The sequence below is a fragment of the Carex rostrata genome, chromosome 2, assembly GCF_964058835.1.
Source record: "Carex rostrata chromosome 2, lpCarRost1.2, whole genome shotgun sequence".
Taxonomy (NCBI): Eukaryota; Viridiplantae; Streptophyta; class Magnoliopsida; order Poales; family Cyperaceae; genus Carex; species Carex rostrata.
Genome location: NC_135919.1, coordinates 17,827,201 through 17,841,817, shown reverse-complemented (window position 1 = coordinate 17,841,817; position 14,617 = coordinate 17,827,201). Strand labels below are relative to the sequence as shown.

The window sequence follows — 14,617 nt, the reverse complement described above, 5'->3', positions numbered from 1 at the left end:
TAATTCCAGTTGCTTTTAAGTAAAAAATAGAGAAGAATCGTTGAATAATGTTGCTTAAGGTTCTCAAATTGCGGTGGGGCTTAAGTTCAAAGCCTACATGGCTGTGAGTTACCAGGATTACATGCCAACTATGATCACAAAATTTGCCATTTTGAGGTGCAGATAGACTTCATTTCAAGGCGCCGTTAAGATGTGACAAGTTATTCTTGTTAGGTTGGAATTTATTACTTAAGATATGATTTAAAATTATTCTTGTTTGGTTAGAACTTCTTACTTAAATTTTAATTTGAAATTTTTTGGGCACTTTCGGTGGTCTCATATTCGACCTGTAATTTTTTTTTGTCATGTTGTTATTAGTTGATTACCAATAATTAAAAATCAGATGCAAGGATATTACAAATCCAGCACAAATCTGGGTAAAGATTTTAACAGAGCAGTTTTGGGTTTATGCAATACGCTGCATGAAGCTCAAACTGTTCTGTTCAAATAGACACAAGAAATAACACTATGTAATTTGTTAAATCATCTTCAAAACAAGAATATATTTCATCAAATTCCATGTAAGCTACATCCTCATCCATTAGCTCTATCCAGAAAAAAACAAAGCACAAATATAAAAGCATCCAATGCCCCACATGTCCAGTTCAAAACAAAGATTTTTGATAGGAGTTGACGAATGGGAAGACGCTATGTGCTCTTTATCCTGCAAACAATTGAAAGTAGCACGGCCATTTTTATTAATATCCTTAAAAAAAATTAATTTTAAAAATAACCCTACATTGAATTTTTTATTAAAAATGCCCCTACCGCCAGGCCCACGGGCGGCCCAAAACACAAACGGACCGCCCGTGACTGGGGCGCCCCACGTTTTTTTTTTTAGAGATCTTAGTATTTTGATTTGAATAATTTTGTGAAAAAAAAGTTTTCTTATTTAGACTGTATGCCAAAAAATAAAATATTTGATATATTTACGAAGTGATGTCGTAAATGTTTATAACTTTGATTTTTTATTTTTTTTTATTTTTTTGGTGAACTTTGATTTTATTTATCAGTTGGATATCACAAGTCTAAATATAACACTAATTAAGGACTTGGCCTTTATTATGGTTTTTATTTGTCAGTTGGATATCCATGTTCAATTATGATAATTGTGTGATTTAAAATGTGCCCAAATTAACTATACTATTTCAGGAAAATCATACTAAAAATTGCGTACTATCTTTACATCATATTCTGCCCCTTGTTATTTAAGGAATTTTACTCCATTTCTAGTGGAAGGAAGTAGTGGGTACTATAAATAACTATTTTCACTTCTAATAAAAAAAATAAAAAAAATAGAATACCTCAAATTAAACTGCATTTCTTTCCTAAATTGACACTAGCAATTATCCTTTTATCATATATAAAGGAAGCAATTATCCATCCTCTTAACATCTCATAATTCCTTAATCTTTCTTACTTGCCTCTCATTTACCTTTTCTTCTTCATATTTTCCAAAATTTCCAATCAAACCTACTTAATTTCTTTTCTAATTACCTGATTATTACCAAAATGGCAATGAGTAATGCGACGACGACAACAACCAAGCTCTCCACCAAACGCAACTTCGAGTACATCAATAGCGGTGGCAACTCTGATCCCCGTTCGACCAAATGGAGGAGAACACACAATAACAAAACCACGAGCTCGAATCACGTGAAGATGTCACAAATCGGTTTGTTACCAACATTGCTCTCTCTAGGCGTAGATCTCCCCACATGGATTCTGCAGAAGATCCTTCAGAGAACTGATCTAGATCTGAATGAAAGCCGTCTTCTCTTGACAAGCAGAGAGGTGGCGTCGTCTCCCCTGCTGGGACTTTTAACAAATGTAGAACGTGAATTAGTTTGTGAGAAGTCGGGGGCTAAATATGCGAGCTTTTGACTGACATGGCAGAGAGTACTGCATGGTATTTAAGTTCTTGCATTGCAATAATGCATATCGCTTGATTGGAGAATGGAGCCGATTTTTGCGTGTGAATTGCGGTGTGATGAAAGCAGGGGATACCATCGAGATATGGGGGTTTCGCATAATGAGAGAGGAAGGTCATACAGAAATTGGCATAGCGCTGTTGAACTATGACAAGGAGAAAGAAGATGAGAAAGAGAAAAAACGAAAATTAGTGATAAAAGAAAATGTAAGTAAGTCTATAGAGAGCAAAAAAAGAAAGGTGACAAAGGATGATTGGGGGGCGGTTGTGGCTCTTTTGTGCTTGAGAAATTCTACAACTTGATCAAGGGCTCAAATGCCTCGTTGATTGATGCTTCAATCGTATCCAACATCTTTATTTTTAATTTTAAAGTCGAAACAAAAAACCTGAACCGTTCAACATGATATCCACGTTAAAATTTTTCTTGGAGATCAAATTTTATATTTTTTGAATTTTTTTACTATTTTTTAAAATCAGTACAAAATCACTATTTTTCAGGAAATTATGGACCATCTAAAAACAATGATTTTTGTATTTATCGTAAATTTTTTTTCAAAAAAAAATATAAAATTTGGTCTCCAATTATATTTTAATGTGGATATCACGTTCAACAGTTCAAATCATTTGTTTAAACTTTAAAATTACAGATAAAGATGTTGGAGTACGATTGAGACATGAAACAATGAGGCATTTGGGCCCTCCTCGATAGGTGTCTAGCTCGAGAGTTCCATAATTTTTTGTAGAATTCTTGGTATTTGTATGGCCTCCTAGTAATTGTTTTATGTAACTATCTATAAATATTTTGGGTATTAATTAATATGGAACTTTGTTTATTTCTTTTAGTTATATTTTTTGATGAAGGATTTTTTCTTATGAGATAAATACTTATGGCACAATTCGTGTAGGTTATAATTTCTCAGTTCTTAGATAATTTAAGTGCTCTATTTGTTCTGAATGCATTTTTTTTGGTTAGAGATTATATTGCTGAATTGCTTAATATTGGATAAAAAAAAAATCTGGCTATTACAGTATTTCCGTATGAATTTTTGACAATATTTATTTTTTATCCGTAATTATTTTCTGCAATATTTTTTTTCCGTTCCTATTTCTCGTTTTTTTTTTCTGCTATTTTTTACATTTGGTTTCCTTTTATATATGAACCACTTAGGAATTAGAAATTGATAAAAATATTTGGTGTAATATCTCTCAAATCACAAGGGTGCAATAAATTAACTTCAATCGACAATTTGACATAATTATTGATGTAGACCTTTTTAATTCACATTTGTCGCAATTTTTATAATTATCAAGTATTCGAGCATTTATAAATATTCCGGAATTTCTGTAATAAAAGAGAAATATAAGTATCATTCAACAATTCTCATAAAAACTAACACATTTATTTATGGCAAAAATTCTTTTGAAACAGTAACGATGATTGGTGAGACACTACAGTGCAAATTTCAATTATATGGAATTATATAAAAAAATAATAAGTCACTAAAATTTGATCGGTTTCAACAAGCACCGTTACTAAGAAACATTCTTTGACCTATTGACAAATGATAACATTTTCTGTGTGAAAGGTTGTGGATTTGAAATTCAAATGAGAATTTTTTATGAATATTAAAATAGAAGTTAGAAAACTAGAATGATCAATGATGAGTCTCAAGACTAGACATTCTGTTGTTCAGCTTTTGTTTTGATAAAGCAATTTGATTATGTTTTCTTATTTATAAATGGTTATTTTAATAAATGATTATTTTTACAATCATGATGATATTTAAAAAATGGTTATTTCGATAATCAACATAACATTTTCAATTAAATTAAAAGAATTGTTTGAAAAATAAAAATGGTCGTAGATATATATATTGTGAGTCTTATAGATTGGTTGTATATCAGATTTAAATGAATTGTATTTTTTCTATCAAAAATCGTTAAATATTGATCATTGTAAGTTTTAAATTGTTTAATTAACAATAAAACTTGTATAAAATTACAAGGTATATTTTTTTAAGAGTTTAAATCTCAATAAGGGCCCCAAGTTATACAATCAGAGGAGCAATTAGATATTTCTGAAATATTATCAACTATCTGCACACTAAACTGATTTGTTCTAGCACAAAAAAATACTTTTGTTCAAATATTTAACTTATATGTGTAAGATTCTAATCTCTCAACACTCATCATAGATATGCGTATGACTAATTATTTAATTTTTTATTGGGGAGGAAAAGACTAATATTAATGTAATAGTATATAATAATAATAACATATAATTCAATTGCACTATTCTACAAGAAAATAAAATAAATTATTTAAGCTTTTTGGATTTTGCAATTGATTAATTGCCATGAAGAACGAAATTCATGTTTTAGTATTTTTCATGCATTTAATTAAATATGACAGTCAAATGTTATGTAAAAATCCAGTACGCATAAATTTGAGGAATTCACCTTATACATTCATATTATTCGTCTTGCTCTCGTTGTGTGGAAGTGAGGATAAGACATAAAACACAAGAATTCGAAGTCGAACCAGTTGAAGAAGTTATGACAGTGCGCACACTTATGAAAGAAGTAGTGCCAAAGGAAACTACACCAGACAGATAAGTTCAATACTTGTACAAAAAGATAAATATATCACTTTGATAGAATAAAAATTACAGAATCATAAGACTAGATAAGTGACATTTAGCAAAAAAAGAAAAAGAAAAAGAAAAAATAAATAAAATTATACATAACAAAACCAAGATATGGCATAATAATCCATCGGAAAAGAGGAAAAACCTTAGAAGTCACCTTGATGAAGGTGAAAACAATGCTAAAATATAATTTACACGTAAAGCGACCATAATCTGGCTAAAAAAAAGTTGCCTTTTCGTGTACAACAAAATGTAGTTAGTATGCGTCAGACCGAGCTATTCAACTCAATTTCCTCATCAATAGGCATGCCCCCACTAGGTGGCCTGAAACAATAAATTAATCTCAAGTCAATTGCACATTCATTAGTGTACCACTGGTAGAAGATACAGGGATACTTACAATCCAGTTAGCAATTTAATGGAGTCGTAGAAAAACCATTGCATCGTAATAACAGGCCCCACCAGAGTTATTCGGATAGGAAGACTTCTCGTAAACAAACCCGGAAAGCCAATCATCTTCACAGCCTGAAATATAACAATGATTTCATGCCATTTAAATTTAATATACATGTAAGATTTACCATAACTTCTGTCAGTTAAAACTTTTTCTTTTGAGTCCTAAGAGGATCTTGGTAGTTTTGCAAAAGTTCCACTCAGAACAATTTTCCAACTCAATATTCTATTTTGCTTCTATATTTTTAATTTTTTTTTTCAGGATATGTTGATGCACCTTTTTTTGCAATTATAAGATTCAAGGGCAAAATCTTCAATCAAAAATTTAGTTTACACAACGATGTTTGTATCCATCTTTATCAGGATAAGCATAAAACAATCAGAACCTTCTAGTACTGACAGTGACCATGAATGGTACCAGACAGCACCTGTACAATATGAAGAACTATGCTGCTGATACTATGTTACAGTAGCTAGGGGTGTACATCGGGTCCGGTTTAATTGGTCAAAATTCGAACCGAGAGAGTTTGTATTAAACGGTTCGGTTTTTCCGGTTAAATTGATCAGTTCAGTTTATTTTTAAAACCAATTTAATTGTTTGGTTCAGTTCAGTTTAGAAATTTTTAAAACCGGTTAGACCAAACCAACTGAACCACCCCCTCTCTTTCATGAACCGTTTTTAAAAATTTCTAAACTGAACCCAGTCCCTTTAATGAAATCATTTTTTAAAACCGATTTAAATGTTTGGTTCGGTTTTAATTTGGTTGATAAGTTTATTTCGGTCGGTTTGGTTGTATTTTTGCAAACCGAATAAAATTTTGGTTTGCCTATTTTATTTTGGTTTTAACCGAACCGAACCGATGAACACCCCTAACAGTAGCAGTAACAAAGATACTTTTGACTCACCTCTACGACATTTTTGGCCTTGTTATTGTACAGAGACGAGACAAGATTATCAGCTGGATTCGAAACTATGGTCCCAATGGCACCAGAGATGTAACCGGCAAGACATGTCACGCCTAGCTGTTGGGCACACGAACAGTCTTCTTTTCTCTTTTGAATCACATTCTCATACAGAAAATCGACTGAGTGCTCGAAAGTAGAAAACATAAGCATCGAAACTGCACGCACAAAATACACTGTGTTCAATATGCATCTTGAACAAATCACCACATAAATGGATTCATTATTCCTTTTGCTCTTTCTTCTTTCTAGTGTCTGCTTTGAGTTGCATCCAAATTCTATCAAATAGTACTAAATTTATCCTAGCATTCGTGAGTAAATTACAAGCATGACTCTTAAAGTATTACTCTTTTTACCATTTTGATCCCTGTAGTTATCAATATATACCACACTGGTTCTATAATTTAACCAAAAAGTAGATGCAAATCACATCAACATATCAGTATCATGCTGATTTTCTATTGTGGATTAATTTTTTTATATACAATGGCGCCATTGAAGTCATCACCAATAGCATCAACAAAAATGGTACAAAAATTAATTCATTTTTGAAAGTATTTTAACCATCTTACAAATGGATACCTTCAGGGACAAAAATGGTAATTTCAAAATATTTAAGGACCATTGTATAATTTAGTCTAGCATTTGCAGATAAAATAATTTTACAGACAACCTAGTTATCTCTAACAGAATTGTAAAATAACCATAGCAGAGTTAGAAACTCCTTACAAGGGAGATTACGACCCCAAAGAGGTAGAAGCCCTCTGTAAAATCTGTAATACAAAAAAAAATTGCTACCATAAATTAAATCTTTGGCAGAATTCATATCACTTTTAGTTCAACTGATATCATATAAAGAAGGAAACAGGTAAAAATAAATAAATAAGAGTTTCTCAATTTTGCAAGTGTTCTTATTGATTTTTGTCTGCGGTGTAAGATCAGCTCTTGTTGACTTGAATAAGATATCTAACTTTCTATTATTTGCTAAGGTTTGATAAAGAGAAATGATTAAATAAACTGCTCTGTATCAACCATACTTGATATTAACAGAATTTTCACTTTTCTTTTCTTTTTTTCTTTTTTTTTACCCTCATGGGTTGAGTTTGATATTTTCCACAATGGAGGTAACACATGCTAATTAGGACAAATTTGGGCTAAACTGAAGTGAAATAGCCTGAAGATTAATTATAAAATGATGTTACTAACCCAAATAAGCCTTCTGATGCATAAACCCGGGGAAACCCATCAATCAACCCTTTTGCAAACTTCGGCTGGGTTTGAACACGAACTTTTACTGACTCAAAGGGGCAAAGTGCAATATCAGCAAATACCTGGGCCGATGCACTACTGACAAAATATACTATGCTTTTATTCTGTGGACCTAAGATATCAGAGTATTGTTTCTTGAAGTATTCATACAAGCCAAATCTGCACCCGCCTTGGAACCCGTAACCAAAAAATTTGCCGGCCCAGCCTCGCCAGAGAGACATTGGCCCTTGCTCTCTTACAAGTGTGCTTAGGCCCGAAAATATGCTGGCATATTTTAAGGGGTTCACCTAAAGAATGAAGAAGAAAGCTAGTTACATTATAAGTATAATGTATATTCATGGTAATTATTATATTTTTTTAAATAGACATAGCAATTATCAGTTGCCTCTTTGTTATTTGGAGGATAGGTCAAAATTACCAGGTGTTTATATGATAATTTTACTGAAAACATTTTCTTTAATGTTTTGTGTGTTTGCATTACTAATTCAATAATGAATCAGGTGAAACCAGTTACAATATAACTTGAACTCGATCAATCCACCCTTTTTTCCTTAATTTAATCAGTTTGTCAGGTACTCAATTTCATGATTGGGAAAAGCCGTGACAAATAAATGAAATAAATGAAACTAATACATTTGCTTACAAAAGTATTTAGTTTAATATCAGATCTTCAGTCAATCAGTTGTCTACTAATCCTCGCATAACCAGCAAGACTAATTTATTTAAAAAAAAAAAAAAAACTGAAACCTTTACCTGCATATTGACCTTGAGAACATCTAAAGGGGTAATGGCGAGATGCGTTGTACCAGCACTGAACATACCACCAGCGGCGCACAGCGCATAATACTCTGGTGAAAACACCTTCCTATAAGATTTTTGTTTCACCCGTGCAACCTCTTCCCTCGCCATTTCTACTTTCTCGCTCTCGCTCTAACTCTCCAAGGTTCTGGGAAGGAATCTCAAGAGATGCGGAGCGAGAGAAGAAAGATCGATCAAGGCATCACGGTCACGGCCAATAGGGTGTGACAAGTAAGGTTTAGTTACTTTGATTCTTTCTGACTTCTGAGACTAGAAATTGGACCACGTTAACCCGCGGGGGCGGGGTTGTAAGAGTCAATTAAGAGAAACGTAAGCGCTGGCTTAAGCCCTAAACCCATATCGACGGGGCATTTTACTAATTTGCCCTTTTATCGAGAATCTTTATTTTGTATAAACAAAAAATTATTAACTGTTCATGATAAAAATATATACATTAATAAGTGCTCAAAATATTTTTATAGTATTTTAAAATTGTATCTTAAATTCTCATGTGATCAGTGATATAATATCTACACAAACTTATTTATATTTTGTTAGCGGCAGTGGTTCAATTAATGGAGAGAGTAAAAGTAAGTGAATCGGATATACTGCTGCCAAACTGTCTTAATATATTTTATTAAGAAAGATAGTTAGGAACAAAAGTTGAACTTGTCGTCCTAGAATTTTAAAAGACTTAAATATCTATTTTAAATTTTAAATAAAAAAAGGTTCAACTTGTCATATTCCATCTGTGTATCTAAATTGTTAAACAGCTTCATCAAATTTTATTATCTATATGTATCTTCCAAAAGACAAAAAGTACTATTTTTTATTTTTTATTCAGAAGAATACAAGCTTATAAAAGCTCGAAATTGCATTCCTCTTTTGTCTAAAGAAAGAAACATCAAACATGTAATTGAGGGTGTTTTGGTAAAATAAGGATTTAAGGGTTGTAGTTGGGACACGTACTGTACTACAGAGTTTGAGCCACCTGGCCAAATTTTGAGAACTGTGGTTACTAATTAGATGTAGACTGTTGTAGATTAAGCGAAACCCTCTCAATTATTGTTTGAAAATGGACATCTCCTTTCCTACTAAGAGGCACAGCACAAGTCCATCAAAACTATGGACCATGGCCCATGGCCCATGGGCCTTTTACTCTAATAACAGTTTCATAGCATCATTCATCATTAAATAAACCTTGACTATCAAAACCAAGACAGATTTATTTTACTATCCAGTCCAGTAACCTTTTGTTACACATCGATCTTATTACAGCTCTTATTTAAGGAAACACACAGAAAAATATAAACATAGATAGATAAACAAGGCGTCCTAAGAAACCTTGCAATACATAAACTCAACCAAGAGATATTCATTTCCAAGCACAACTAAATACCATACTCAAAATTTGAACCTGGAAAATATTGGAAAGGGGGATTAAAGCATTGCAGTTCTCTGCCAAAAGGCATGACAGGTTCGGTGCAAATGCTTGGACCAAAAACACTACCCCATGCAAGAGTGTTATTTGCAAAATGGCCATAGTTGCTATTTGGAGTTGTATTATTACTGGTTCCAAATTGCCAACAGCAGTTGCTTGGAGTTGCATTGTTACTGTTTACAAATTGGCCATAGTTGTCCTCTGGAGTTGCATTCTTACTATTTGTAAAAGGTTCATACTTGCTCCTTAGAGTTGCATTATTACTGTTTACATCAACACTTTTAGTCACAAGACGGATATCATGGATGCTCGATCGGCGCCTGTTGCTTGCGGTTTTAGGCCTTTCGAAGTACTTCTGTGCATGACTAGCCACTTGAGTCGGTGTTCGCGTCTTAAGGAGTTCCCAGCATATCTTACGCCATTTTCCACGCCCGAACTTTTGCAATCCATGTAGAAATAACCTTAAAAACAATAATAATAAGAAACTTATATGGTATAATTTAAGAATTAAACGGTTATTAAAAGTGTGAAAAGTTGTACAAAAAACAATTAAGTGAAAATCAAACTTTTCTGTAGAAAAAAAAGCTTACATCTCAGCAGTTTTTATGAAATGCTGTTGTTGATATGATTGCTTACCTTTTTAATATTAAAAATAATGTAACAACTATTTGCTTGATGTAGGCACCATTAAATATTTTCTTTTCTTATAAAGAAGGTTCTAACTAGAAAAATCAACAGTCTTCAGAGAATTAAATCAGGGGGAAAAATACAAACTCATGCTCCTCTATGGTCCAAGGCCGCCCTTTATTTGATTTCTTTCTAGTAGCCTTTTCCGGTTCCTTTCCAATTGCCCCTCCAGCCTCAATCTTCTTTCTTTTCCTTGAAGATCCACCTACATCTTCACGAATTGATGGCGGCATCGCTGCCACTTCTTTTGCTTTCCCCGCTGTCAAGCTAAAATTGTCGCTCTCCATAGCCACGGTGTACAAACTATCAAGTTTTGCATCAAAACCTGCATTTTCAATGCATAGGTTTTCCACAAAGAAGTGCATATATTGATCTCTTATTTGGTAAATGGGCTTTTCTGGAAACCTTTGAATGAGTTCTTCCATACACTTAGGACCCTCTAGATTCATATCTAGAATAGCCTCATTGAACTTCTTTATTTCATCAAGGCACCACTCTTCCTTCCTCACAGGATCCATTTTGTCTCTCGGAGGAGAGACTGTCTTTGCAGTGGCAAGACTACGCGCAAACAAGCATATATAGGTTGCAACTGTCGATTTGGTAGGTTAACTGAATCTATGTAGAACATAAAAGTTCCTACTTAGATACACTAGTAATTGTCTTATTTCTACCAACCGAACTTATCTATCCAAAAAAATTTAGATACACATCATGAACATTTTCACACTACACTTTCAGATCATGACACGGGGCATTTCAATTAATAATGCGGAATATGTTGCAGCACGCGGAAGGTATTATCTCATCAGATGTAGACACAAATAACGGTTGGGAGCTTGTTATTTGAAGGCCTTTGGGCCGAATTCCTTTCCAAAGCATTTATTTACCGTACGATTTAATCTCATCAAGATTTGTTCATTAATGCTGATGGACGTTATTTTTTGTCCGTTAAGCAAATAAGGAAACTGCTCCTTTCTTCCTTTTCTCTATTAGACAAAGTAAGGAAAATATTTTTCTAACCCTCCTCCATCTCTCGTGTCCTCCTGAGAAAGCACACATGTTGGGATAAACTCAGCAATACTGCACTACTGCACTGCCAGTATGCAAAAGATTGAAGAGGGAAGAATAATTTTCTGAATAGAAGCAACACTTTATTTCCTTTCTATCTTGCAATTACGCAGAGTTCTACACTATTTAAAGCACTACATCATTCCTAAAATAAACACCCATAACTTTTCTAAAAATCCAGTTTAATCTAAATACAATATCTATATTTTCATAAACTGACCCCGCATTATGCTGAAAATGCTATTACATGTACTAAATATAGACTCTATGCTAATAATGGAATCCACTAACTCAACTATTGAATCAACATTCTACAACATGATCCCATCTTCCAACAAAACATAATGATATATTGACTGGTATTAAAAAAAGTACATATTTACTAAAAAGTTGATTTAGGAAACAGCAATAGAACTAATGCAAGTAAATCACTTCTGATGCATGATTAAACTATCAATTTTTTAATATAAATTATAAGTTATTTTAATTGAATAAGGTCATAGTACATTGTTGTAGGGATCAAATTAGGCTAATGGGCCTTATCAGAGAACATCCAAATCTGTATGCAAATATTGAACAATTTCTGTTTATGAGCTATAAACAATAACTGTGTGCAGGAATCAGTATCTGGAGATCTGACTTTATCTAGAGATATATGATCCGTATCCATATTTGTTCAGACAGAAATATTCGTTCAGATGGAAATATTATTGAAAAACATCTGAATCTGTATGCTTATACTGAATAGTTTCTGTTTATGAGTTATAAACAATAACTGTCTGCAGGAATTAGTATCTGGAGATTCGAGTTTTTGTCCCTATCCGGTTACAAATCCACATCAAATCCACTTTTATGTTTGTATTTGTCTAGAGATACATAAATGTGTATCCATATTTGTTCAGAGGGAGATATTAGTATCAGCCTTCATATTTTTACAAATACAAATTTGGATCAGAATAAATACTATATGATTATGATATATTTTAACCCTTATTAGTTGACCCCATTTTTTCTCTAAAAATCGAAGCCCCACCTTGAGAATCGATTCAACAATGAACGAACTCAACATCTTCTCTCCTGTCATTTTGCCTAAGTGACTTGGTTTATCTCTTCTCCTGTCATGCTATTGCTTTTGACAGAATGTTCAGAACCCAAATCATATACTGGCACAAGCAAAGTGACTAATCCGACTGGTACAGATGAAATTGCACAAAACTCTAGCTACTGTGCATAATGCACCTTCGCCAGTTGCATATTGCAAAATTGACGCTTCTATAGATCATAATGGTAATGCTGGTATGGGATGTATGGTGCTAAATACAAAAACGACAACTACAGATGCTAAAATTTGCCCCGTTAATGCATCATTACCTTACTAAGCGGAGGCCGGAGGCGCTAGTCGCCATACAATTAACCATGGAACTGCTCGGTAATGGTCAAATTCCATTTCCACTACTTCTCTTCAATGTTTGCAAAGGCTTGGTTGATTCGATTAACGCCTCAGATATGTTGGAGATCCAATGGAGACAAGACAACCAACGAAGAAAGTGGCGCATATTGGAGCAGTGGAGCAAAAAAGTAACCCTAGTCTAAATTTTAGTTAGGCCAAAACTGGGCGGGTGGACCTAACCATTTCGGAGTGCGTATCTTTGAGATATCTCATATTTTGCGTGATCGACGTGTCCAGTGCCTATTCGGGGGTGGCGGAGGGGCAGTATTACTTGAGATTCGTGCAGAACGTATTTGAACGATCGAGATTATTTAAGAAGTCACGCAAAATATGAGGTATCTCAGAGGATGCGAATCCACCATTTCGGGCAGTTTTAATTCGCGCTGATTTGTAATCTGAATTCCGATTTCCATCGGAGAAAGGTGTATAAACCGGCGCATGTGCAGGCTAATTACGCCCGATGTACGAGTGCGTGCTTCTTTGGTCTACCTGATATTACGCGTGTCGGTCTACTTTCTAAGCAATATTTTTCTTTCTTTTTTGCACACACTTGTAGTTTGTAGAATGAGAAGGGTTCAAATGTCTTTATTTCTTGTGTTTACATCATGCTTTTATTTTTAAAAACTTAAATAACTCAAAGTTTAAAACTTAAATATTAAAATAAAACCATTAGATGTGATCTATGCTATTTTCTCTATGTGCCTATAAAAATTATCACATTTTGATTTTGTTTTTATGTAAATCAATAAGTTAAAAAATCAACGTCTAAAAATTATCTATATTAGTATACATTTTTACAAGTTCAAGATGACAACCAAACAAAGTTGATATCATAATTTTTTATACGGGCATAGATAAAATGATGTAAATCATATCCAATGGTTTTATTTTGAATTTTAAGACTATTTAAATTTTGAGTTATTAAAGTTTTTAAAAATGAAGGCATAATGGAGACACAAAAAATGGAAGCATTTGAACCATCCTCTTGTGGAATACACACAAATTACTTTTAAAATGCCTAAAATTGAACTCTTTAAAGAATGAATTTTGAAGAAAAAAAATACAATTGTGGTTTCTCCTAATCATTTTGTACCTCATGCTCCAAACTCATGGAAAGCTGGAAAGCTTTTGATTTGTCCTGGATTCCTTGCCTACATTCATTTTCAATTAAACATCTTTTAATGACATAGTGTTAAACATCTCTTAATCGATTTCTGAAAATTTTCTACTAAAGCCAATACTATATTGGGAGAAGATACCGCCCGTTGTCTATCTAATTTTACTAAAAAGAGTTGTTAATCTAGTTGTAAAATCTTTGTATGTATGGCCTAGCTAACTTGTGCATGTATATATCTACTATATTTCATTCTACTTTATTAAATAATGTTTTACAGATGCAAAATATTTTATGCCGAATACGTTCCCATCTTTCAACAAAGCATAATGATATATTGACTGGTATTAAATTGGACAAATGTATGATTGTATCTGTGGAAGATACATCATACATAGCACTACAAGCATAATTGGAGATGCATCATCAATGGGTGGCACTTGGCATAACAGCACAGAGAATTTGCTGATTCAACTCTTCTTCTCCTTCTTCTTTTTCTGTGATATTTGTATCTTACCAGAAATAGGAAAAAGTTATCAATAGATCTTAATATCTTATTCCATTTTTAGGTTTAATTGCGATGCAAGGTAAATAGTAAGAAAGAAAAATGAAATGACACGGCAAAGATAGGAGAAATTTTCCTCCATTGATACACTCTGCTTTCGTGATTTTATTCCATAATAGCCCACTAAATAGAATACAATTTATGAAATAATTTCTGAAACCCTAGATCTTCGGAAATAACACAAAAAAAAGGG

At 33.1% G+C, this 14,617-nt stretch overlaps 2 protein-coding genes across 3 annotated transcripts in view; both read right to left on the bottom strand.

Moving 5' to 3' along the window:
- The window catches only part of LOC144546726 (mitochondrial phosphate carrier protein 1, mitochondrial-like), a 32,862-nt gene extending 24,457 nt beyond the window's left edge, over positions 1-8,405 (bottom strand). The window contains exons 1-6 of one of the 2 annotated variants that reach the window (XR_013508868.1): positions 8,055-8,393; positions 7,239-7,588; positions 6,762-6,805; positions 5,976-6,190; positions 5,017-5,141; positions 4,811-4,940 (exon numbers count right to left, since the gene is read on the bottom strand). Coding sequence is in view for 1 of the 2 variants with exons in the window: in XM_078295276.1 (XP_078151402.1) it covers positions 4,883-4,940; positions 5,017-5,141; positions 5,976-6,190; positions 6,762-6,805; positions 7,239-7,588; positions 8,055-8,210 (948 nt within the window). In the remaining variant the exon portion in view is untranslated. Of the gene's footprint in view, positions 1-4,582; positions 4,941-5,016; positions 5,142-5,975; positions 6,191-6,761; positions 6,806-7,238; positions 7,589-8,054 lie in introns of those variants that run through there. The other variant, XM_078295276.1, reaches the window with a different exon arrangement.
- A 905-nt stretch (positions 8,406-9,310) lies between these two features.
- On the bottom strand, positions 9,311-10,879 carry LOC144546641 (transcription factor DIVARICATA-like). The gene is made up of 2 exons (XM_078295179.1): positions 10,315-10,879; positions 9,311-10,001 (listed from the first exon to the last, which is right to left on the bottom strand). The coding sequence occupies exons 1-2, from the start codon at positions 10,743-10,745 to the stop codon at positions 9,491-9,493; spliced, it is 942 nt and encodes a 313-aa protein (XP_078151305.1). The 5' UTR covers positions 10,746-10,879; the 3' UTR covers positions 9,311-9,490.
- Positions 10,880-14,617: the final 3,738 nt, after the last annotated feature.